The sequence below is a fragment of the Columba livia genome, chromosome 11 (genome assembly GCF_036013475.1).
Source record: "Columba livia isolate bColLiv1 breed racing homer chromosome 11, bColLiv1.pat.W.v2, whole genome shotgun sequence".
Lineage (NCBI taxonomy): Eukaryota > Metazoa > Chordata > Aves > Columbiformes > Columbidae > Columba > Columba livia.
In genome coordinates, this window is record NC_088612.1 from 18,735,743 (window position 1) to 18,762,422 (window position 26,680).

At 42.3% G+C, this 26,680-nt stretch overlaps 1 protein-coding gene and 1 long non-coding RNA gene across 4 annotated transcripts in view; one reads left to right on the top strand and one right to left on the bottom strand.

The window, feature by feature from the left end:
- The window catches only part of UBE2Q2 (ubiquitin conjugating enzyme E2 Q2), a 46,976-nt gene extending 24,179 nt beyond the window's left edge, over window positions 1–22,797 (bottom strand). Inside the window, exons 1-2 of one of the 3 annotated variants that reach the window (XM_065076248.1) lie at window positions 22,354–22,792; window positions 6,143–6,247 (exon numbers count right to left, since the gene is read on the bottom strand). In XM_065076248.1, coding sequence (XP_064932320.1) covers window positions 6,143–6,247; window positions 22,354–22,539 — 291 coding nt within the window. In that variant the 5' untranslated portion in view covers window positions 22,540–22,792. Of the gene's footprint in view, window positions 1–6,142; window positions 6,248–22,353 lie in introns of all 3 variants that reach the window. The other 2 variants (XM_065076249.1, XM_065076250.1) reach the window with 2 other exon arrangements.
- Window positions 22,798–22,978: 181 nt separating this feature from the next.
- On the top strand, window positions 22,979–25,072 carry LOC135580509 (uncharacterized). Its single transcript, XR_010475291.1, has 2 exons — window positions 22,979–24,246; window positions 24,872–25,072. It is a non-coding gene; the product is annotated as an uncharacterized LOC135580509 (long non-coding RNA).
- Window positions 25,073–26,680: the final 1,608 nt, after the last annotated feature.

Genomic DNA, 26,680 nt, shown 5'->3' on the forward strand with positions numbered 1-26,680 from the left:
GTCAGGCTGAGCCCAATCTGTTACCATCATTGATTTCTGTTTCCAACTTTCACCGTTACACTGGCTGTATTCTGCTAACTGCAGAACATGGGACACCTTTCATTCACTGGAATGCTATCCAGAAAATAAGTTTAGTTCTGCAGAAATAGGGAAACACTGTTTGCCTCTTGATCACCTCACTAAGTGGAGTCCCTCAGCTGTCAGCTTTCTCCAGACAGGCTCAGATTCCCAGTTAAGGTCAAGACCACAAAAGACTGTCCTACTGCATTCCCTAACTTTTCAAGGTCTTTGCGTAGCTATATCAGAAAAAGAAAGGACTGCACAATACATTTGCAAAGTAATCAACACTTCACTATTAGCAGAATTATACCCTAGATGAAGCCTGCAAACATTATACATCCATTTATGGACTTTTTTTTGCAGATCGTAAAGGGACTTTTTCTTGCCGCTGGCAGAAGGCAGTGTGTGAGACAGCCGTTTCTGTACACGCACCCTTCAGCTGCGCTAGTAGGTACACCGAGGGCAGCAACCCCCACTGCCCTTTGGGACATCTCTGCAAAGGAGGGAGACTCAATGTGGCCTCACCCAAAGAACTGCACAGACTGCATACCCTGAAGGAATGATACCTCTACACCGCTATTTGGTGTTTGTATACTGTATTCCTTAAAATATACAATAAACTAAGATATCTAAGAAAAATCTAATCACTCCCAAACATTCTACATGTCTGAAGCCTTGCTATTGGGCAGTTTAAATGCTCTTACCTTACCCTATTGCAAGCAAAAATGCAGCCTCTCTGGGGTTAAAAACTCTCTTCCCAGCCCAAATCACTCACAGTGAAAAGCAAATGTTGCTGCTATGCTATCTGAAGCTTCAGTGCTTTTCCCTTTTCCAGTAGAACTCAATGCTCCTGTTTGATCAGCATGTTATTTATTCATCGAAGGCCATGAACTGACACACCAGCTGGTGTTACAAGAATTATGTTCTCTATCACACCAAGTTTGCTGTTTCTGCATCATTCAGGACAGTCATCCTGAACTCAAAAATAAAGCAGATGACACCAAAAGAACCGGTGTATCAGCAATGCATTTGTTGTGAACATATACACGAGATGTGACAGTTTGTGTTGCCAGAAGCTTTCTGTAACAATCAAATTTCTCAACAGTGTTAAGACTCTTACACCTGTTTGAAACATCCTGGGTGTCTGAAACATCAGGAAATCTTTTAGGAGGCATAAATCAGGTTAATAAATTAAAAAAAAAAAAAAAAAAAAAAAAAAAAAAAAAAAAAAGGTTGACAGATAGAATCACAGATCTTAGAATTATTCTCAAGATGTTTAAGATGCGTAAAGATGCACTACTATACATTTTATTGAGAAAAGTTTTCTCTGCACAAACAACACTGCCCCGTGGAGAGCTGGAGCACAAATGATAACATTTCAGGAACTGAGTATTTTCTCACGTAGCTATTCACTTGTTTACATCTGTCGAGAAGCAAACAAAAGAATCTAAACAGTGGGGGAAGAATATCACCACTGGTGTATGGCTGGTCCAGAGCTCGGAAAAGCAGATGAACACAATCTTAAATGTGTCTCTAGAGAAAGAGGCAGTAAGGGCTGGGAAGAGTTCAGAATTGCTTCCTGCCATGCTTCCTCCACAGCTCATCCTCTTCAGGGTAAGTCCTGCCACCTGAACTGAAATTCGGAATGAATCTCTGCAGCCAGGACCTGCGAGACACACAGCAATCTCAAAGCACAACTGGGACCTGCCTGAGGAACTGTCTCCCTGCCTCCAGCAGCACGTTTTCACCTTGGCATTTGCACTGGCACCAGAGATGACACAACCACGAAGCAGCTTACGAGCTGAGGCAGATCAGTTCCTGATGTGTTTCAGCACACGAGCACCAGCTTCACCACAGAGCGGGCAGCAGGAACGTGCAGCTGGGAGCGGGGACCCCCTTCCTGCACAGCAGCCTGCGCTTCAGGCTTGAATATTGCACCTGTCAAATTGCAGTTTCATTCTTATAGCTGAGTTGTTTTGCTCGACAAAGTTTCTAAGATCTGCAAAGGTGGTGGCAGAGCAAGAAGCTGATCCCACCTCTACAACCCTTCTTCCTTATCACTATGTTTTTCCTCCACAGGAACTCATTTCATAGCCTTGATCCTTCCACCATGGATCATCACCTCTGTTATCCCTTATGCTCTGCTCATATGTATCAAAAAAATCACAGGATAGTCTGGACCAAAAGGCATGTCTGGATGTCACCTGATCCAAGCCCCTGCTCTAAGTAGGGCCTAGCCTGATTTGGGATGTCTTAATGGCACAAGAACAGACTGTTTCAAACGGGATAGCACATTTCTGCCATGTATTAATAACTTAAATGTATTTCCAGACTAACTTCACATGCTCAGCTAATGTGAAATGAACGCTTCACACACAGACTTTGATGCTACTGAGAAAAGTGGGCTGTCAGCATACCAAAAGTTACCCTGGAGCTCAAACTGCCTAAAGCAGAAACTAAACAGCAGCTACAATGCAGAATCCACAAGGTATTAAAGGAGCAATGTAAATAGCTAGTAGAAGGTAAATGCTCAAGAGACTAAATACAATGACAAATTTATAAATGAATTATTTTGACTATAATTAATATAAAAATAACAAAAATATAGAGATATATCATATACACATCTATAACATAAATTCTAATACTTCAGGAGTTCTAAGAAGCTGGTAGTTCTTAAGGACACCATAATGTTGTCTTAGAACACAAAACCACCTCTTAGAATTTTTTCTTTCCTGTGTTATCTTACACATCTGAAAACAGTTTAGAACATGTTTTCTGAAATCTACCCTACATTAGGAGGCCTTTTTATGCAGGAAGAGATCTTTCCAATGCAGTATGAAAGCATTAGCCAATTTTCAGGCAAATTTAATAATATTAGTATACTGCTGGGTTCACTAAAAAACACCTTGTTTTCTGATAACCATGAAACATGGACTCAAGAAGTATAGTGTAAGTCAACATGTGTTCTACATGTTATCTATCTATCTATCTATATATATATATATACACACACACTGTATTGGTATGAACATAAATGAATCAATACATCTTAGCCTACCACAGAAGGAAAGTGCTGAAGAAGGATAAAAGCGGGAACAGAGGGAAGCGATACCTGTCATTGGGAGCATGATTGCTACTGAGCCAGCGGGTAGGCTGTGGTGGTAGCCAGCCTTGCACACTCAGCAGTTTTGGGCAGTTTCAGAGAACAAAGCAAAGCTGCTTCCTGCGTTTCGTCTCTATAATCCACAATACGCAATTAGTTGCTGCCACATCAGTAGTTTGCAAGAGCCAGTGTTCTCTCCTGAAATGCCATTGTGCAGGACTAAATCCAAATTCTGAACACAGCAGCAGCGTGCTTATGCACAGCGGCTTATCCAAATTGTACATACTTATGCCAGGATGCTTTTGTTGTCTTCCACATAAGTTTAAGCTCTCAAGGTGTGGACGGTGTGAGAATTAAAGCTACCCATATAAATCCATTTCACTATTGGCTTTAAAAAGCAAACCTCCAAATCATGTAGAGTTATATTTAATAACCCGTGAGGTTTGAGACTTTAGACTTGCAACTATAACTTCTGATATTTTACACAGAAGAACAAAAATGAAGTAGGATGTATCTCTTGCGTGCCACAACCACTAGAAGGCAGCTGTCAGCTCCCTACCAAATCTAACATCACACTGATTTTCAGAATCTGAAAAGGAGTTCAGGAGACATCAGGGGTCAGAGAGAATTCTGTAGCCCCTTCATCTGCTGATTATAACCCGTCCAAAATGTACAGTCAAGCCGCTAGAGCCTCCAAACCTAATGCTCTCTATGCTGATCATGTTCTTAACAACCTTTCAACATCTGCAGTGTTTTGACAAATTTTCACAGCAAAAAGCACCATGCTGATGCCAAGGTAAGGAACACCCACAGAAGATCTTCCAGGGAACGTGTGCATTTTAACAAACTAAACCACTTTTCATTCTACCACATCAAACAAGGCCTCCATATATACAGCCCTGTCAAAATTTTACACCTGAAGAGCACATCTTCAGTTTCCCAAACAGCTGATACCTCTCAAAAGTTACAAAGGAAGAAGAAAGGGAAGTGTAATACCAGAGAACGCTAAATCAAGGTATATGTGCTAGAAGTGCTTTTAGCACATGTTCACTGTGCTCAGTTGAGCTCCTGGAAGAGTTCAACATAGTTTCCCATTCAAAATTTGACTGTTCCAATGTTTTTATGAATTTAGAGAAACACAGCCCAAGTGATCCTTTAGCTTCAATAAATTAAATGAAAACTGGTTTGAAACATTCTCAAAGTCTAAATTGAATGGAGTTGTTAGGAGATTGTATGATAAAAGAGAAGCTTCTGGATATCTCCAAGTAGCTCCTTAGCCCTTCCTACCCAAGTAGAAGAAGTTGTGTGCGAGTTCCTCCAACGCCCCTGAAGGGAACGGATGGAGTTGCATGAGCAAAAGTTGCAGGGCAAAAAACCAAACCCCAGAAAGCCAAGCCTTTTGAGCAAAACAAAGGAAGATTTTGTAGTTTAAGTATTTGTCTCTTCAACCACTCCCATCTGTATTCATCTTGGCATAACATGACGTGGGGTGGATTCCTGAGGAGCCAATGGGCCGTCCACAGGTGTCTCTGACATCAGCCCACCAGCCTGTACATGGGCAAGTACAATCTTGATATCAGAAGCTGTTTTCTCACAACATACATGAGCAGCCTGTGTGCATATGCAAGTCAACACAGCAGGTTCTATGCAGGTGTGTGATAAAGCTTCCCAGCTTACTGCAAGCAAACCTGAAGGTAGCTAAACATGGCAAACACCTTGTTTAAAATCTTTACATCTAAAGCTACTAGTCATACCAGCTTCAAGCTGGAGAATCTCCCAAAAAGTGCATTTAAGGCAAAAATTGATTTGGCCACATTTTCTGCTAGTATATTATGCTGTATGTCTTTCTTGGCAGAAGTCACAAACACTAAGAGAACTATAGCATTCTTCTAAACATAGTTTACTATGAAGTTTAGGTTGTAAGAAGAAAATACACAAGTAATATGGTATGTATCCTGTAACCAGATCAAACATAATACATCGGAACACAGATGTTTCTCTGCATTGTCCCTTCGTTTTTAACTATGGCAAAGCCCACTGAGACTCTCACTTGCATCAGAAATAATTAGAAAACTAACAAGTCAAATGCCTTCTAAATTCTTTAGAAAAAGAAATTTACACATCCTTATTTAAGGTAGAGTATGCTTGATTAATATTATCCCAGTAAACACTACAGGCAAGTGATTTCACGAGAAAGAACATTCCAAATTTTTCCCAAACCAGGCATATACCAAGGTCAGCACATAATCCATGTTCTTTGTGGAACAAATTGCATGTGTACTGAAATTTTTCTTGAAGTAATATTCAAGGACACTTTCCTGCATAGAGTAGGATGTTAATTTTTTTATAGATATATATATATATATAGACACACACACACATATACATATACACACACAGCTCCTATCACTACATCAAAAGGGTTCTCAAGTAAGATATAATCCCAGACAGTTTTCTGAAATACAAAACTACCATTAGAATCTGTGCAAAGATTTGCTTTAAATAGCAATCGTCCAAAGTCACAGCACTGTTCAAAGTTACCACTGTCTAAGGAACATCCTGATGAGCCAGAAGCTATCAAGTCGAATTGTCTTTACTGAAACCAGGAATCCTTTGTATTAGTTACCATTACAGCCATGTTTTGGAGAATATACATTCTCAAGAACACAAAGCTCTTGCCTCCATAATTGATCTACGTGCAACCAGAAGAGCTGTTTTATTCAGTAGTTTCAAGTTCTCATGCATTTCACTGTTTAATTATTTTCAGAAAACCTTAAACCGTGTAATTATTGGGGCCGAAACTCAACATCTTTCAATGAGCAAGCATTTAAGCCATTTTCGCCTCGCCCCAAATCTTTTGTATTACTTTTTGTTTTACTTGTGTTTACAAAAACCCCCAAACAATCCCCAAACTTAACTGATTTAATTGCTTGTTAATGTGACAAATCTAAATAAACACCCAAAACACTTGCTCACCAGAGTATTGCTCTTCTTAATATCTTCTAAACGCTCTAAGACTGAAGTCAGGTTTGGGTCATCTGATTCTACAAACCATATTGGTGATGAAGAGGGGTAAGACTCCTGTTAAAACAAACAAACAAACACAAAAGACCCAACAAATAAATAAACAAAAAACCCATAAAGCTTTTAAAACTCATTCACCCCCCAAAATTTCACCACACAGTATTGACACCACCTTTTATCTTACTCTAAGTCAAGCAACATAGAATTTTTTAACACAGCATTTTTAACAACACCAGAGAAGTTGGAAGTCATCAAACCAACCAGTTCTTCTAGTATTTCAGCCTATTTTCATCTTGATCAGATGATGGACAAACACAAGAACCAGTGCTGAAAGCCTTGGTGGCATGTGGAGCAGGAGGGAGAAATTTAGAAATCAAATATGGTGATTATTACCAAAAAATGGAATCACAAGTAGTATGTGTGAAAGAATGAAACCATATCAACGTGAATTTTTCATCAAAATATAGATTCTTCCAAACAAAAGCTGTGAAAGGAACAACACCTGGAGTCTTCAGATTTCCTCCTTAAACAGGATTATTCAAACAGTTCTAGCACTGGCCCTCAGACTGAAGTAGCAGAGTCCACATCTCCCACTTTGGAGGACAAATTAACAGGTAGAACACAATGGTAAAAAAATCTGCAATTTTATGTTTGTACCATCCAGGCTCACAGAGGACTTCCCGCAGTTGAAAGGTTTCTCAAAGCGTATATTGCACACAGCCCTATCAAGAAAGCTTACAGGATAATTTTCTTTCATCAATAGAGTCCTTACAGTTGTCATGCAGGTGACAAAACACATTGAGATCAAATGGGCTCAAGAAGCGTACTGAATTTTCCAGAACAAGCGTGTACAAAATACGGACCTGATGTGGCCCACAACTGCTCATACAATCCACAACAAGTGATTTTTCTGTCACCAAGTGCCACAGCAGGCAGCCCCTGTAAAGGTGCCAGAAAGCCCCTTCCATAGAAATGTCAGCAGAAGCCCTTTGCCTCTTTGTTTAGATGTTCCAAAAATCAATTCCAATTTTTTCCTATCACAGGTTTAGTAACGCTGTGAGGATGGAGGAAACCATGTAGCTTCCAACTCAGTTTCATATCATTAACGTGTTTGGATTTTTTTTGTTTCGTTTTAGTTATTCAAAGCATTCTCCACTTCTCACCCATTTAATTACATTTTAGTAGCTGAAGACTAATTGCTGAACCTGTTTTATCACTCAGATATTATCTTCATATCCACAGGTCTTACAAAATAAAGAGGGAATTTTCATTCATTTTCCTCACTGCAGTTTAAAAGGAAAAGTTCCACAGTTCTCAGTCCAGAGATGACAAATTGCTTCATTCTTTAACACTTAGAGCCAAGGTTCCTACTGCTATCCTAATAGGCGACTCCAAAATGGGCACCATGCTTCCAAATTTGCACTCTTTCTTGATTGCCTGGTATGTTTTCTGCCTCCCTATCTTAAACTGGCTTCAGAATGCAGAATGCTACCCATCTGAAAACTGGAGAAAAACATGAGCACATTAGAATTGGCTTTTAACATTAAGAATCTTACTTCCTAACTGACCTTTCAGCTGAAGTGCTGAATCTCATAAAAGAAACCACGAGACTAGTCAAGGGACATCAGCTTTGGCCAAACAGACTATCACAGCAAAGTCCCCACCTGGCAGTGTGCTCCAGAGGCCTAGAATTCCTACCCCTAAACTGAAGCCTTTGCACGAAATTCTCTTTACCCCCAACTTTATATTTACTTTTTAAAATCACAGCTAAAAATACCTTAGAAGAACACCTGATATTCCTAGTATCTTTATGAAAAGACAAACTGTTTACATCTTTCAGCTTCACTTTGAAGTGTATCATACCTGAATCAGAGACCTTAGAATACCTGATTAACTGATTCCTGATTAACTAAGGCCTCATCTCAAAAGTCTGTCAAGAAAGTCCAGTGCCAAGATTTTAAAGCTAAGGAAGGCAAACAGATGGGTAGTTACGTGTGGTTTAATCACCTTCTTCCTTCACCAAATACAGTACCTTGGAAAAGTCTATTTTCTCCTCAGTTTTACTTAGGACACTCTTGAAAGACTAACCACTGTCATTGCTGGAGAAACAAGACTGAATTCCCAGCTCCCACTGGGTTCCCAAACTATTATTACATGGAGTTACACTTAATTCCAGATATTGCAGGCTTTGTACTGGTAACATCTCATTTTTAATAACACATAACCTACCTGTAAACTCTCCTGCAACAGTGCAATATTTTTACCTCTGACTGTCATACTGCATGCTGGACCTTCATGCACATTGGGGAACATGAGAAGGGAGACTGTGGCCATGCTGCCTGAACACTTGTCTGAAACAGCTGGTTTTGAGACCTGAATTTCTCTGGCCAACTCATTAAGTTAAGAGAAAGACAACAGGGTAAACACTACTACTGTGACTTTAGATTATACCAATGTTGCCACCACAAAAGACAAAGACCAAGTAAAAACCCTTCCCAAGATCCATTGAGCCATCTGCTTCTTAAAACCCCTGACTCATTAGAATAAAAATATTGTCCAGATACAGTCAACATTTGAACTGTGTATGTGCATTCTCCTAGCAGTTGCTGGGGGGGGGGTTGTGCTGATTTTTTGTTTTGGTTTTTTGTTGTTGTTTTTTGTTGTTGTTTGTTTGTTTGTTTTTAATCAGGTATTTGTTAATGATGTTCGGTCAAACCTAAACAACTCTATTAATTGCACTGATTTAGAGAAGATAAACATCTGTCAGTCCACTCTTCTGAACTGTAGTATCTGGAATCTGAAGACAGAACGAAGCTCAGCTGGTCACTGGCCATGTTCTTCTTTTCTAACCGTTGTGTTGCTCCTTTCTGCTAACCCACAGTAGAGCACTTTTTTTTGGAGTCAGTTTGTTGGAGTCAGTATCTGTCCCAGTCTGGGGGGCCTATACAAAAATCTCCACCAAACGCATGCAGCAAACCCTCGTCAGACAGGGCTGCAGCCGATAGCGCTGATGCCACGATCACACAATCCCACCACGTGTTCAAATACATTCCAGCGGCTCCCTGAATGTGCTGATGCCTCCTGCACCCAATGACAGCCCTTCCTCCTCCTCTGCTCTCTTTCCAACTCATTCCATTTTTTGCAATGAAAGCAAGTCCTGCTGTACGTGAGAAAAAACACTAAGGTCTGATACTCCCTGCATTAGTGTATAACACATACGAATTACTATACCCTAAATATGATTAAATATTCAAATCTTTATTCTGCTTTAGCTTCTGAAACATGAATGGGAACAACTAATTTATCAGAAAGGCTTTTTTTAAACACTATGTGAGCATATTCACTTATCTGTACCAGAAGATACTTCAAATTTTAGACTTCAGGAATACAGATACTTAATTGCGTGTTCCAATTTTTTGACAACAGATGCTTAGTATTAAAATACACATTCAAACTTTCTGTTTGTTGCAACACATCTTAGTTCTTTAGACTTACCAATAAGTACATTCATTTCACCTAAAACATAAGTGGCACTAAATTTCTCTAGATGTCTAAGTAATCCATATTTTTGGAACAGCTGAGTTTCATGTGGATATGAGTCACCCTATCTTGAAATACAGAATTCACACACAAACTTTAAACATTCTGATCTTGAGATACAAACAAGCTCATGAGTTTGTAACACCATCGCATGCAATGGGAAACTAAGCTTGTGGTTGGTAAGGTCAAACAACTGAACTTCACACAAGTTAGTTCTGTCGAGAGAATTAAGTCGGATTTTTCTTCTATAACTGCATCCTATAGAGAGAACAGATGGGTTTGGGTTGTTATGTCATTTAAGGAGCACAAGCTTCCCCAATACAAAGACAACATTTCATGAGCAGAACCCCAGAAGAGCAGTCATTCTACTATTAATTTTCAGTGGCTAAAAAAAGCCCAAAACCAAACCAAAACACACACACAAGCCAACCACATTATTTTGGGCCTTTTACTACCCCGCTGACTTACAGTGATTTTGCATCATCTAGTTTGGCTGCACAGGTATCATCCACATTAAGTGTTTGAGATCTTTTCTGTAACCGCTGTAAGATGACATATTCCTGCTCTCTACAAGGAAAAGCACAAGTTCCTGAGGAGGTAGAAGCTCCAAGGCCCAGGTTTGGGCAGCGCTGGCCGCGCGGGCTCGGGAAGATGTGACACGCTGAGATGACATCACACCTCGCAGGAACGAGGACAAAGGCTGCGTGTTCACAGCCGACCCACACACAGTCCCAATTCATGGGGTCATCGCTTCTAGAGAGTCTTTGTATTAACACCAGGACAGATTGGGAGCTTTGTCAACACAAACACTTCTATAGCAGAATGCAGCAAAAGAATTTAGCCTACTCATAAACATACAGAATACAAAGAGATAAAGCCCCACAGCTCCTGACACTGGAACAATTTCAAAACCTATCAAATCATTTAGGGAAACCACAGTGTATGAGAAGAATACACACAGGATCTCACTGTTCAGACATCCCGTTGCATCCTCTGTAATAGTGTCTGCTAACATTTTACTCATAATTTTGCTTACCAAAAAAAAAAAGAGAAAGCAAAAAGTGACAGAAGATAACCAGGAGCACAGGCATTAAAACAGCTTTTCCTGAGTGGAGATCTGTCATCTAAGTATATCCTAGCTCAGCTTTCTCATCCTCAACAATAAGGCTGTTTTACTTGCAATGTTATATAATCTTTATCCTGCTCTATAAAGCTGGAGTGACACAATTTTGATGGGAGTAGGAGACTTTTAAATGAGCCATTTCTAAATTACTACTATACTTTTGAAATTGCAGAGTTGCTGAACTAAACCAACACACCTTGCTCGCATTCCTGAGATCAGAACAACCTGTGCAAACAGTTTGCTGGGAGGTAACAGAGTAACCACTTCCTGTACACAACAGAGCCATTTTATCATGGCCAAATGGTAAGAAAACACATTTAAACACGTATCTTCACCATTATGACTTCAAAATCACAATTATATGCTGACAAGTTCTTAATCTTCTTTAATTTCCAGATCATCTTAGATTGAAAACGTCTCTGGGTTTCTGTTGTTCGGTATTGTTTGGTTGGTTTAGTTTGTGGGTTTTTGTTTGTGGTGGTTTCAACCTCCTCAGCACACTGGCTGAACAATATCCAGCCAGTTTCATGTCTAAGTTTTTGCAAAATCTCCATCACTGACAGAACCTTGTTCTGTTCTTTTTACACCAGCTACAACTAAAACCCAGGTGATTTTCATAACAGCACTTCTAACTATTATCTTCCCAGTCCAACTTTTGTTGTCCACCCCCTTTTACTTCCAAACAACAGCACATCAAACCCCCAAATCTTTTAAACAGCTTAATTGCCTTGAGAAGGTTAGCAAGAGACCATTCTAGCTCCCACAAATCTTGGGAATGAAGTAAGTAAATCCTAATGTAAGAAGACATTTCAGAGGGCTAATGCCATCTCTGCAAGGTGAACACATCTGCAGCTATAAACACATATCAAGGAATCGATCTCAAACCATAGACAGCTTCCCCTCAGCAGCTGCTTGATGCTACCGAGTTTGTTTGAATTAAAGAGAAGAATTAAGATTTTAAAAATCAAATCAAGTCCCACTGGTTCGGGATCGCGTACACTTCCTACACGAACATTCGGGAAAAAATTGCACTATACAATAAGCTACAATTCAATATATATTATATGAAATCGTTAGTCAATTCACTGTTTATGAATTTTTCACCTGTGCCAACCTTAGAAAACCCACAAAGCCAAACAACACAGAATTAATATTAACAAAAATACCAGGACTTGAGAAGATATTATTCAAGCTAAAGTTCCAAAGTTTAGCTTGATGAGCACAAAACACTCGTACTTACAGCTTCTTAAAAGAGCATGCGTTGTGATTACACAACTGCCAGACCGCTTCCCATTAGTAGGGGCCCAACTTTCCAAAGGCAGCTTAAGATGCAGGTAACGCATTTTCTACCACTAGATACTTGAGCCCCCATGAAATCTACATGCTAAGAACCTTTAGAAGTCAGCAGATTGTTGTCTGCCCTTCCAACCCTTTCTTAATAACTAAAAAATAGAAAAAGAAAGCATGAAGAGTCACTTTCAACTCAAGTTTTTTGATCTTCATTGGAAATAATCCAAATAAAACTGCTTCCCAGAAACCTCAAGCTACTAAAACTCCCCAAAATTTGTATTTTCAAACATCCAGACATCACCATTTGCCCTGTTTTACAGGCTGAGTTATTGAACATACTACAATATTCTAACGTTTAACTCCCAAGTAAAAATTTGCACTTTTACATATGAAAGAACTGTCACTTCTTTAAGAATCTAACAGTTCAGCGACCCAGAGTTCTAAAAGACAAGTTTATGTAGGGGGCGGGGGGTGGTGTTAAAAATAAAATGTTGGGAACAGGGAAGAAGCAAAGTGAATTTTACTCACCTCTAATGAATAAGGGGAAAACTTCAACCTGCTTTTCCTTTTGAATGTTAAGATCATATACAACATACCATTAACTTGCTCAATGCATATAAACAGAAAGACTTTACTCACTAGAGTCCAGTTAAACAGAGATCTTTAACTGTTTCTATCCCACAGAAAACAAGCTTGTATTAGCTTTAATTTTCTTACACTCTTCCCTAAGTTAAAGCCTGACTTGTACTTGTTAAAACTCATACGTTTGGTAAGGCACCGGGTTCAACTAAACTACGTGTATCTCTTGTAAACATAGAAAATTGCTGCAATTCCACCCTCAAGTTTAATGACTGTACAAGACAAGCCCAGCTGAAGAGGTTTTAGTCAGAGCCCTGGAGACTGCAAGAGCTGCATCACGTTACACCTTTCCAGGGGGCAGCTGAAGGAATCCCCAATCCCGTTCTGCAATGTTCTGTGACTGTGCTCGTCACTGCAGAACCCAACACCTTCAGCAGCACGTGAACACAACACAGCTAACACAGCTAACAGGGCTGTGGGGTTCCCCCCCTCACCCTCTCCAGGGAATAATGCGAGTGTAGCAGACTATCTTTAGCTAGAATTGTTGATGTTGTTAAATACAGCCATGTTAGAGAAGGCAGGGTCAACAACACATGCCTCAAGAACAGAAAGACCATAACAAATCACAGCTCTATAGGTGCCTGTAAAATTCACGCTACAACCACAAGTTGTCCCAAACAAAAAATCAAGTTTTCTGTACAAATAAGTTCTACTGATTGTAGAAGGCTCCCCCAAAAGTCACCGCAGGGCAACGCTCCTGTTCAGAGCGCACAGAACAGTTACGGACGTGACTTTTGCCTTCGTGACAGACACGCTCCTGGGCAGAGCAACGCAGCTGTTTCTCCAGCCAGATGAGCCATGGTATGCCCCTCTGCACCTTCTACAGCCACCGTCTATATGAGGGCACAAGCACCACAGCATGTTTGTAAATGCACTTAAAGCCCAGATTATGGCACACTTCTTGCAATATACAGATTCAGCAGCATCTGCAAGTGCCAATATTCATAAGCTGGTAAGCACAGCATAGCTAAATTAGAGTGAACAGAAACAGTATTTCAACAGCAATTCACTTGTGTAAAATTATTCCAAAACCCAAGAAGCTTGTAATTTACAACTTCATCTGCACAAATTCTTTTGTCCAACCCATAGAATTCTTTTAGAATTTTATGGAATCTTTAACTTTTTTACTTTGGATACACTTAAGACAGGAAACAACAGTTTGAGGGGGAAAAACACAAACAAAAAAACTAGAGAAGCAGCAAATGCTGCTTTCAAACAGGCATATACAATAGGCCAATAATTTCAAAGTTTGTGAAATAATCTAAACTACTTCTGTGTTTTACTTCCATGTCTCTATCCAGGTACACACATCTAAACCTCTCTATACTCAAAACATCATTATCTTAGAAGAAGCCAAAACACATACAACCGAAGTAGCAAAGGCACAAACACCACTTTCAAACAGTCAGAAACATGACTGCAGATGCAGCATCACAGTTCTTACACTTCTTATGGTCAAGTTCTTTTGGTCAACTTTTTACAGCCACTTTTTGAACTACTTAATCTACACAAAATGTCCCAACTGCCCGCTCTGCTCTGTGAAATTACTCTTGGAAAAACAGGTTTATCGGACTCTTATCTGTTGTCACAACCTCATCCACTCCCCTCACCAAACAAAAGGCAGCAGGCTACTTGTTGTCCAGTATAGCATAACTACACAAAATTAAAATGTGAACTTTGACCATAAAAGCAAAAAATCCTTCTCAGATAACAGTTATCTTCACTGTGAAAAACCATTTTCTTCTCCAGGTCGTCATCATAATGCAACATGCCATCTATCTGTTCAAAGAAATTCACAGAAAATGCAAACACTCATTACAATTTTGCAGGGACCCATCGTAAAATCCACTCAGTGTTAACATACTGCTGCTCAAACACAACTCTTAGGTTAATACTAAGCAAGATTAGGTAACAGCACAGCAGGTGCCAGCTGTTCAGGAGCAGTGCGCAGTGTTTGAAAATGAAAACTGGTGTTGAGGGCCAACCCAGCTGAGGAGCTAAGGAACATTCCTTTGCCAATACCACCAACGGCAACAAATCAAGTCACAGATCATCCACACCGAAACCTGAGCAAAGAACACAGCAATGCTGAAGACTAAGTGACTCGCTTATCAGGAAGAAGGTTGTAGAGCTGAGACTAGAACCCAAATTTCTACCATAGCACCCCACAGCAGGTTGATGAACCAGTCTTGCTCCTCACACACCGAAAACCCACTGTGTGCTTGTACTCTCGTCTTGACAGCATTCAGAGGACGGTTGTTTCAGAACCCTCAGTCACAAGGGGTTCTCTTCAATGCATGCATTATACGCGCACTCCAGCTGACAGTGTTTTACCACTTAAGCAGCTAGACACGTGCTAAAAAGAAAAGTATTTTGTAAATTTGGTTCTCCAATATTCTTTCATTACCAGCAGCACAGTATCTTATGTGTCCAAATTCCTGAGGGAAGACTGGTTACTTGAAACAAATTATCAACATGTTCCAGTCATCAAGAGTTATTAATTACCTACTTCTGCAACTACACTAACAAGTACATTCAGAAAAGGTATCATCTACATCAGAGTCACAAAGCCAGGGTAGCAAGAAATGGCTTCTAATATGGCTAGAACTGAAAAAGTGGGTATAACTAAGTTGCAACATGTCACTCTTTCCCTGACTTAACTTGAAAAGGTTTCCTAGCAGACATGCTCTTGCCTTTATCTCCTAGACAGTTACTCCTCAGCATGCAAAGTGTGATGCCACTTCTGCTGCCACCCAAAAAATCCTGACTTCCCCTTCCTCCTCTTCTTTCTCTTTACTTTCAGGAATTTGTGTCTTTCAAGTGTAGCCTTCACATTAGAGCCTTTGACACGGAACTTTGTCCCCCACACACAAAATTTCAGTACCATGGAGCTCAACCCATGTTTACCATGACTAAGTTAAATACCACACTCTTACCACAGTTATTTCCTACTTCAAAAATTCAAGGAAGCCTGTGGTGTCTTGAACACCACTGCACAGGAACGCTTTAATTTTTTTCTAATGCCACCATACAAGTTCTGACAGAGCTTACGTTTCTGCCTTTCTGAATACACAGGAAGAAGCTATTGCAAGATCTATGACTGTATTGGAGTCTTTCCCTCAGAGAGGTTAAAAAAAAAATAAATCAGAGATCTGGGAGAAACTAGTCCAAGCTATATCTCATGAAAACACACACTAACTGCTCTACAGTCCTTAATACACTGGGATGCCTTGTATGAATAAGGTAACAAAAAAGAAACATAACACAAAAGATCATTATTTTAATGCCACACTTAAAAGATTACAGCTGGAAGCAAGAAATCAGTAAGACATATACTAACTGGTATGCTTGTTTCCAGCAAAGATCAACTGAAAACTATCCTGATCATATTAGCTTCAACAGTACTGAATGCAGGCAGGCTGATATAAGATCTAAATGTTAAATAGCCTCTCTTTATTAGCATCAGCCATTTAATTTTCCCGTTGTCTTCTACGAGCTGGTGACAGGTCATTTTCACCACTTCTACAAAGCTCGCAGCTTAAGAGATATCCTGGAACACTTACTGAAGCAGACAGCAGTGCAGGCACCGGGGTGTCCCCACAGGAGCCACCCCAAGCACTGCTGGGGACCAGGCCAGCGCTTGGCAAGCGGCAGCGTGGGCAGCGCTCACCCGGTCCTGTGCCCTCCACTGCAGTACAGCTGGTTGTGCAGCCACACAGTGACCCAGACTGGGAAGTGATCCAGATTAACAATAACCCAGTAAAGAACTTCTAGGTGACAGCCAGGTCCTTAATCCAGTAAACTCAGTTTTGGCCACCTCACAAGGCACGTAGCCTTTGCTGGGCTGCAGGCAACAGCAGCGTTACAGAGCGCACAGGACACAACCATACTTTGTTCTTCCTTGCAATCGTAATTTTTAATTAACGTTGAAAATATCAACACGTCTTCAACGTGCGATATCCTCTGGCCTAGCACAGAAAAAACACCTGCTAATTCATTCCAGTCCACGTAAGCCTGACTGAATGAAGTTACTCTTTTTTGGGAATGCACTTGATCAACTCCATTAATAACTTCTGATTTTACAGTGTTCCATTGCAGACAGATGGCCACAATGAATTTGGAAGTGTAACCTTGTTTTCTATAACAGAATGCACTTTCTTCACTACTCCCATAATTTTTCTCATTGATAAAAAGCTTTGACAAAGAAGCCAAAATCTTAGCGCACCCTGCCTTACCCACCACCCCCCAAGAAAAAAATCTAGAGTAGCAGTACATAGACTCTCTTCTGTAGCATAAGGTCAGTCTCCTGGATAACAGCAACTAAGTACTCCAATTTTGACACAAAATAAATATAATTTGCAACACAAATCAAAGGCAACCATCACATCTCATCAAATGCCTGTTACAGAGTAGCCCTACTCTAAGTTAGTCTCTTTAAAATCAGCAACCATGAAGAAACATACAAAAATTACCTGGTATCTTTCGGGTTTTTTTTACAAAAACCTCCTAAACCGTTAAGACGAAAAAGCATGCTAAGTAAAAAATAATAGAATTATTTTAATAAAGCTTCTTTTAAGTATCAAAGTGCAGGGAGAGCGCTTTTGAGGACCACAAGAGTCCCAGTTCTGAGATCATTATATCATTAACTCACGTGAGTAACCCATTTGAAATAAGTGCAATTTCCTGTACATTAAAACCTCACCGTAAGTCAGCAACTAGATCTGAAGCCCACCATTGTGGCTTTCTGGGGTGTTTTAGGAGCACTTCATGCTTTACAGGGGCCACAGCCCAACTGACCTGCAGACCCTGCTTACAGCCTTCCACACACAGCACAACCACTGTCCTGGGGCTTCCAGACACAAAAGATTCCTCCTACTCCTTTTTTTGCAATATTCCATTTCCAATTACAATCTTGGCATACAAAGAGAAGTTAAAATCCTCACTCTTTTTGTATTCTTGTTTGCTTAATTTTGGTTTGCTAAATAAAGCAAGACTAAACTTCTAAATTTCTATTGCAAAAGTTATGTTTGATAAGTTACTTGAGTTCCTTTTTTAAAGTTCCAAGTATATTTAATTATAGTTAAAAAATAGATATATTATCTAGATAAAGGTGTGTCTGCTTTTATTTAGCCATGTTACCTATATGCTGTGAGACAAAAGTCTCAACCTCACTACAAAATGTCTAGTGATCTAAAAAAAAAAAAAAGTGACTATCTATGGTTTGAACTGAAAGCCTCATTCATCATGTGGTTAGTTCTGTGTACAAATAAATAGCCTTTTTAATAGGTTATCAGCTGATAGACATTAGCTACGAGTACTTCTAATACTAAAAATCTCATGCCTTTGAAGAACTCTCTCATGTTCTAATGCACTCTCTGTACATGCCCAACTTGTCAAAAGCTTCACAGGTAGTACCGTTCCAGTCCTTCTGGTTTAAAAGGGAAATTAAAGTCTTCTCCCATCAATTGTAGTTATCTACAGACAGCAACGTTTTCAAGTCTTTTATAGTAGTTTCTAACTCGGATTTAGCAGCAGGGTATTTTTCAGTAAAAGCAAAAGATACTTCTTTCCAGCAGGGAAGCAAGAGTATACTGGATTCATCCATATCACCTGCATTGAATTGTTAATAAATGCAGGATATCCCTGCACCTGAGAGCCCGGCATCTGTCTGGGACAAAATCTGCTCCCACACAGAGCTGGAGCAAACCACATTCTACCTGCAAGCGCTACTTGAGGACACAGAATTTCAAACGTTGCTTTGTGTACCGGTGGAAAGATGTTAACATCCAGTTTCTCTCTGAAGATATTATTAAAAAAAAATACAAGTAGTTTTATAGCAGTCCAGATCAGTCCTCCTTCTTGCAATGACAATGAAAACATTGAATAATTCTAGCACACCCTTTGGAATACTATGTCATAAGTCTGACAAGGTACCAAACAAACTACAGATTGCATCCAAAGACACTCACCTAAAGTCATGATCAATAAATATGCTCCTCTAGCCAAGGCCACTGTTTTGATACTATTTCAAAAACCATGCAAAACAGGACCAGGATAAATACACAGACTTTGTAAAGGACACCAATTTATTGAACTTGATTAATTGGAAGACCGCTGTTAAAAATGAAATAAAACTCCAGACACTGCTTTTGGCATAACAGAATGGGAATGTGAAGGTACACAGCCTGGACAAGTTCAATAATTAGACAGTTCTTGGGAATAAGCAGCAACCCTTCTGACAGGGATGACTCCACCCTGGAGTGCCTCTTTTAAAATCATCTGATTAACCATTTAAGTTCCAATGTGGGTCACTACCAGAAATCACGAAGGCCAGACTCAGATAAAGTTTGCCTGTTACTTTATGAAACAGAAGAGCTATCAAGCAAATATATCTTGCTTTTATTTCAAGCATGTGCAGTATCACAGGTAGACTATTCCTAGGATGCTGCAGCAAATGCTTCACTTTGATGGTTCTCCAAACTCACACTACAGACAATAAGAAAAACTTCTCTCTGAGAAATTCCAGGGCAGACTTCTAATTAAACTGTAGAATTCAGTTTAGGAGACTTGTGGAGATCCATGCAGTTCCTAAGCAGACATTCTCCCTCACCTCTCCAGGAGAATGTTTCCTCTTTCCTCTGCCTTCTTTCTCTGGACTGGAGAAAAGAAAGAGATCCATTGTGAAGATCAGAACAACTTAGATATCAAGTCTCTTTTCAGACTAAGTGCAGAAGCTACTGGAAGCTTCCTTCCCTACCACATTTTTCTCCATCCAGTACCTTCAGCAACTACATGCACTGCTAGACAGCTTTCATTTCAGGTGAAATATTGAGGTACCCAAAGAGAACCACAAAGAAAAAAAGTAATTATCAAGCTTTGTGCTAACTCCTCCCCTTCAGAGAATTCTTTAGCGTCTACACACACAATCTACTGCAAGCTTTTGTTGAGTAAGGGAAATATCATGGCTTGATCAGTGTGGCGGGGGTTAAAGTGGTGAGAAGAAGCAAACAGCTGAAGTTACATATTTGCACTGCAAATCCAGAGCACCAAGATAGCAGCTTCTGATGCAGAGGGTGAGTCTCTCTGAGAAAACATATTTATCAAAAACTTTGTAGCCTTACCATCTTTTGCATGCTACTAATACCACTGGAAGATCTAGTTCCCACAGTGCCTATAGATGCACGGTAAACAAGACTTATGCTTTTCTAGTTTACTTTACGTACAGAATAAAAAACACAGAGGCAATTAGGAGTCAGAGCCAGGAGACTCAGTTCTGCTGGGGCAGTGGGGAAATCACTTTTGTCACACTTAGAGTTCTAACACTTGTGTCAAAAAGACAGGACAGAAGGCCAAAGGTCAGCTGTCTATGTTGGCTCTGTTATCTGCTACCCACTTGTTTCAATAGAGCCACCTCTCTGTCTCAGGTTGCCCTCTCCTATTTATTTTTAACAGATGGGGAAAATGGCCACCTACCTCAAAGAGCCAAAAATTAGTCAATATCAGAAAGCACCAAGCTGCTTGCAAACAAATGTGAGACAAAGTTTCAAGAAGCTTGGACATGGATTTTTTTTCAAAGTAGGAGTCTCAGTTCTAGGGCTGGAAACAGCTCTTTTCCTGTTCTTTTTGCAAGTTCATATGCCATGATTCTAATGGCATGCTAAAGACCTCTTGACCCTTAGGGCAAGTGACTGTAATAGCAGATTGCAGACACTGTTTCCTCATTAACACATAAAAATGCCAAGAGTGACCTAAGCCTGTTTCTTGCTTGCTCAGACACACCTCAACCTACAAGTAAGTGGGCAGTTCTTTGCAAGTTAAGAACAGCTATCAAAGTAACTACAACAAAAGCAGTCTCAGAAGCAACTAAACATCACAGCACACATCCAAGGCACCAAAAACTCCAGGCCTTACTACTGGCTTCCCTGTTAGCTGTCACTTGACAACGAAGAAATAACCCATCAAATTCAACTGACAATTGAAGGTGCACAATCATCAGACCTTTTATTTTACTCTTTAGAGAGGGACTTATGAAATGCCTCATGTTGTGTGGAAAGAAACAGTCAGACTTCTCAGCAATTAAACACTCTCTACTACATTAAAAATATTTAAAAGAAGTCACACAATCTGATAGGTCATGTCTAAAACCATCTTGCTTATTTTACCCCCAAAAACATCTTATGTCTTACAAATACCCGTCCCATAACTATAAAACTGACTTCTCATGAAAATTGACTGCAACGATCTGATCAAGGTTATTAGATTTGCCTGGTTTGCATGCAGAGCTTCATCTTTAAGTACTCTAATATTTACACTTACATTTGTGTTTCTATCTCCACTGTTTAAAACTTTTATCCTTTTACAGACAAAAGACAAAAAAGCTCTAGAGCTAATTTTCCTCAAACCCAAATGTACTAAACACTATTTTCACCTGATGAAAATTTTTCAATACTCTTAAGTTGAATCTAGATAACGCATTTAAATTCACTTATAACTACAGCTCATCCAATAAAAATGAATCTCCAGCACTTTCTTGTACTTGAGTCACAGATGCCAACATATTCAAATCCTTCGGCAAGTTTAGGGCCCAAACTTTCAAAAATGCAGAGGATTTTTACCACTGCAATCAATACTGAACATTTTATTCTGCTTCCCTCCCACTCACTTAAACGAACCAAATCCCAACGAACTGGGGAGAAGGGGAGGAGGAAGAGGAACAAAAAAAAAAAAAACACCCAGAAACGAGAAATCCCAAAACAAGCTGCAGGTAGGAGTCCCTCAGAGCCGACAAGGCGGCTTATACCCCCTTCACAAGTCTAACTGCCACCATTATGACAAAAACTCTTCAGCAGAAGACCAGAGGCACTATTTTACCCCTCCACGACGGCGAGAATTAAAAGTTTCCCCGTCCTTCCGAGCGCAGCGGCCCCCGAAGCCGCCACCCCCGCCGGGGCTCAGGGCTGACGCCCCGGGCCCGCCCGCCCGGCCTCCCCTCTCCCCGCCCGGGGCAGGGCGGCCCGCCCGGGGCAGGCCCCGCCGGTGTGGCGCACTCAGTAAAGCGCTCGCCCTGCACCTCCCTCCCAGGCTCCCACCTCTGGGGACGGGAGGAAAGCGCTCCCCTTGCCCCGCCGAGACGCCGCAGGAACGGGGGAGGCCGGAAGGGCCTCCCGCTGCCCCAGGGGCCGGCGCCGCGGCGGGGAGGCGGCCCGGGGACTCTCTCCCCACTGCCCCGGGCCCGGCCGCCCTTTGTTCCGGCTCCCGGCCCCGAAGCGGGCGACGCGGCCACATCCTTCCCCCAAAGAGCCCCCCCGGAGGGGCAGCCGGGCCCCCGCCTCGGCGGGGAGGAGAGGCCGGGGGCGCCCGCTCCCGAACTTTTGTTGTGGTCGCGGCGGGGAGGACACGCAGGGCCCGGGGAGAAGCGGGCCCAGGCGCCTCGGCAGCCCCCCGGAGGCCCCGGTCCCCCCCGGTGCTGAGTCACCCCGCGGCGGGGCTGCGCCCCCTCCCCGCGCCCCGCAGACAATGGCGAGGGCGGGCCGTGCCCCGGCCCTCCCCCGGCCCCGCTCGGCCCCCGCACCGTGATGTTGCAGTGGATGGTGAGCGGCGGCGGCGGCTGCGGGCTGGAGCCCGGCGGCGGCGGCAGGAGCACGAACTGGCAGTGCAGCTCGTCCAGCTTCCAGGAGACGATGCGGAAGCGCTCGTGGTCCTTGTCGAAGATGGACTCGAGGAACTTCAGCTCGGCCTTGAGCCCTGACACCGACATCCTGGCCTCATCTCCGGGCCCGGGCCTGCGCCACCTCGCCCGCTCTGCCGCCGCCTCCCTCCGCCTCAGCCCGGCCCGACCCTGGCCCCGGCCGCGCCTGCGGGGCGGAAGATGGCGGGAGGGCGGGGGGCCGGGGCAGCCCCAGCCGGCGGGGGACGGCGAGCGCGGCGGCAGCTCCCTTTGTACCGGCCTCCTGCACCCACTCGCTCGCTTAAAAGGGCAACAGCGGAGCCCGCTCCCCCTTCCTTTCCTTCCCTTCCCCTTCCTCTCCGGCGGGCTGGGCCAGCCCCGCCAGCCGCCCCGCCCTCACCCTGCCCGCCTCCCGCTAGGCCGGCCCCGCTCCCGGGACACACGCAGCAAGGCCGGGCCGGCCCCCCGCTCCTCCCCCGGCGCCACCGCCCGCCTCCCCGCGCCCGCCCCCGCGGCCCGGGCCGGGCTGCCCGCCCGCTCCGGCCCCGCCAGGCTGGCCCCGGCACCCCGCGGGCTCTGCCCGCCTGGCCCAGCCCCTGCCCGGGTACTGCCGCCCGCTCCCCGCTCCCGGCAGCGCGGTGCCGAGCCGCAGTGACTGCTCACCCGCACCTCTCCTCTTGTGCAGCTCAGCCCCGCGGCAGGGAGCGCGGTCTGCTCCTCTTCGTCGCACTTTTATTTTGCTGAGAAAAACGGGAGCGTGTGTTTGCAATTGTCACCTCTGAGTCCTGTCAGTCCTCCATTTCTCCTAGAGGTCATCCAATAAACCAGGAATTCCTGTCCCGACATTTCTGATGGATAAATACCAATAAATCGTCGCGTCGATCTTCACAGGCTGAAAAGAAGCAATACAGAGGCCAAGAAAAATTGTTAGTGTTGCATTTAAGTTCTCTGTAATTGTTTGTACAACATTGTATCTACAGAAAAAGCACCATGAATCTTGAAAGGAGAATAAAGTGAATACTTACTACATTCAGGGATCAAGAGATGCTGCCTCTATTTCTATCGCTTGCTGACGCTGTAAAAATGCACCTTTATTTGTCCCTTTCCAGCTTGGTTTTGTCTACGGACAGTTGACAGCTCTTTGGGAACAAGGATCAGCTCTCACATGGCATAAAGAGATTACTGTGATACAAGTAGTAATACCGTTGCAGAGCATCCTTCTGGCTACCCAATCAGCTTTTAACCAAGGCAGTACACACAGGCACACATGCAAACCTGGAAAAGGGAATTGCCTTTTTTTTTTAAAAAAAAAAACATGGATATTTTATATAAATCTTTAATTCTGAAGAAACTGGCAGCACTCCACAAGTCACAAGCTGAATCTTGTCAAGTGATGAGAACTCTAATCTTGATCCAGGAAAACAGTTACACACATGCCCAACTCCAAGCATATTGAAGACTTACTGATCTGTGGGTGTGAAATCTCCCATCCTTCCAGCAAACAGAGCTGCAAAGAACACACTTCTCCACAAAAGAAGCCAAGGAAGGATCAACACCGGTTAAACACTCTGACTGAAAGATAGCAGAAAGTCCATAGAGTTGAAAGACTTGTTTTTTACAGGTACCATTTGAAAGACTCCTGTTACACGGGTGTGTGCAACTCAGCTTTCCTAGAAGGGCTGAACTGTCTGTTGGCTCAGACTGTACAACCTGCAAAGTGAAGACAGAATGGATACTACTGGTGCCTGTTAATGTGTCATCAGGCAGGGTAAAGACTTTTGAGAGACATGGGAAGATGTAAGTATAAAGGTAAAGTAGCCATAAATAAATAGCAGAAAATTATTACTCTGTCCATTAGAAATGGAAGGCCTGGAAGAGCCTTTCTATGGGAACACCAGAGACAAAACTAAACAAATCAGACATTGTCAGGCATTACGTGATGCGATGCATGAAACAGCAAAGGAATGAATTTGGTGACTCAGTTTATTTCCCTCATATGACTGGATTTTGGCCTAGAACGCCTCACTGCAGCAGAAAGGTGGGCAGGCTTAGCAAGTTCAAGCTACACCTTTTGTCACACCTCACCAGAACTGCCTCTACCACTACCTCTGGTCTTCCACCCCCTTGTCTTCTCATCTGCCTTCCCCCTCCTCTGCCTCTCCATTGACTGTGACACCCCATTTTTTTGGCAGCTGCTTCAAGAAGCAACATGCAGCTGCACAGCCACCACTCCCCTAAGTTCTGTTGCACTTCCCTGCATTCAGTAGGCATTGTGCAAGCTGTGACATTGCCTGTGAATTCATTTCTATGATAAGACCTTGAGAATGCATTGGGGTTGCCTTGCTCTCTGGAACACAGAGGCTGCTGCAGAGGTGTAAAGAGTTTTTTGCCACGTCTGACTCATTCCTGTTTCTTCCTTCAGGGACTTGCCGTGGGGCGTGACATGAATCTCAGGTTGGTCACAAGGTGACTCAGGAAATCTTGAGTCTCCCAAAGACCAAAATGAGTGCACACAGGGGAAGACCTGACATCTCTGCATAATAAAAGAAATTAATTCTGGTAAAGATCCTCAGGAGCACTGTATCAGATTCTAGTAATTAAAGATATTCTTAAGTTCCTTTGATCTATATTGCCTGTAAGCACTATTATTTTTTCTACCCTTCTTCCTCTATGCACACATTCAACATCATGGGAATCTCTCTCTATCATACAGCTAAACTTCCTCTTCCATGGATCTGAACTTTGGCCAAACCTCTCTGTTATGAAGATAATAATAACATACCTTCATAACCTTCTTTGTTGCTTTTCCCTCCCTTTCATTTAAATATAACAAGTCTTGTAAGAGTCCTCAACTGAAAAAACAGCAGATTACTCACTGCTCTCTTGGGTAGAATTGGCAAGAAAAAAGGAGGCAAACAGTTCAGACCAAAACTTTCTTACCCATGAGCATTTTCTACCAGTCCTGTCTCCAACAGATCCGCTGGGCATGGCCCTGGTGAGAAGGAAGGTCAACAGCAAGGGCTGAGGAAACTGGACAAAAAATGAGTTCAGGATGAGCCATGAAGAAGGAAATGAACAATGATGTAGGATGGATGCTCTGATGAAAGCAAGAGTTGTTTGGGGCTTAAAGAAAGCACGTTCCAGAGCAGAGATGAATTTCGGTTTATATTAATCCTCTTCTTCCTCTGTGAATGTCTTTTCCAGGTCTGCTGTATTTCCCGCTTTATCCCTGAGTAAAGCTCATGTACATTCAGTTGAGCGTTTGTGCCTATCACAGGATTGATTTGTTTCTCTGAGAGTAGTTTATGGTTTTGTTTTTTGACCTCACTTCTCTCATTTACAGCCTAGCTCTTGGAAAGGGTCTTTCTGTTTAATTCTGGTGTCACTTTCCTGAGAGAAATGGCAGGCACCAAAGAAGGAACTGCCACTTCAGAAATAAGGAAGGCCCAGATCTTTTGTAACCCTGACCCTCAGCAGAAGGAGAAAGAAAAGGATGAAGTTAATGAGATGAGAAGGAGTGTAAATTGGTTTTAGTGATGGATGCTGCAGTTTGGTAATAGCTGATCCTAGGGTAGAACAGGCAAACTTTTACACAGATAGCAGCAGAACTTGAGACTAGAAAAGGCAAATAATACCAGATACTCATAAAGAGAAGGATAAGGCAGAAACCTTACCTGAAACCTTAGGCAAAGGCAGAAAGATTCAAGAGGATCCTGCTTTTCCGAGATACAATCCAAGCTGTCTTACTCCCCAAAGTCAGGCTTTCACATCAACTTCTGAGCACACAGCATCAAAGTTGTTGCTTCAATAAAGAAGTAACTTTCAAAGCATTTTAGAAAAAACAGACATCAGTGCATATAAGCTGATGAAATGGCTGAACAACGCAGTTTCAAGAAGCATGGCATGCAGCAGATGTGGGATTGCTTAGCCTCTTAAATACCTATTTTACTTTTAAAGGCTTTAACCGTTAAGGAATAGCATTTCAAAACCAAGCTGTCCTGGAACAGCTTGGATTGATGGTGATACCATTGCCCAGGTGTTCCAGGGATAGGGGTCAAGGATGTGTCCACAGGCACTCAAATACTATGGCCACGAGTTTAACATTAAAAAAAGACCGTAGCATACCTTTAACCAGGATGGTGAGAGAGCAGTTGTCAGTGACAATTCTTCTGTGTCCATCTCTGTGGCTGTCAACAACTGGGTCAAATAGGTCCCTTCTTCATGGTGTTTT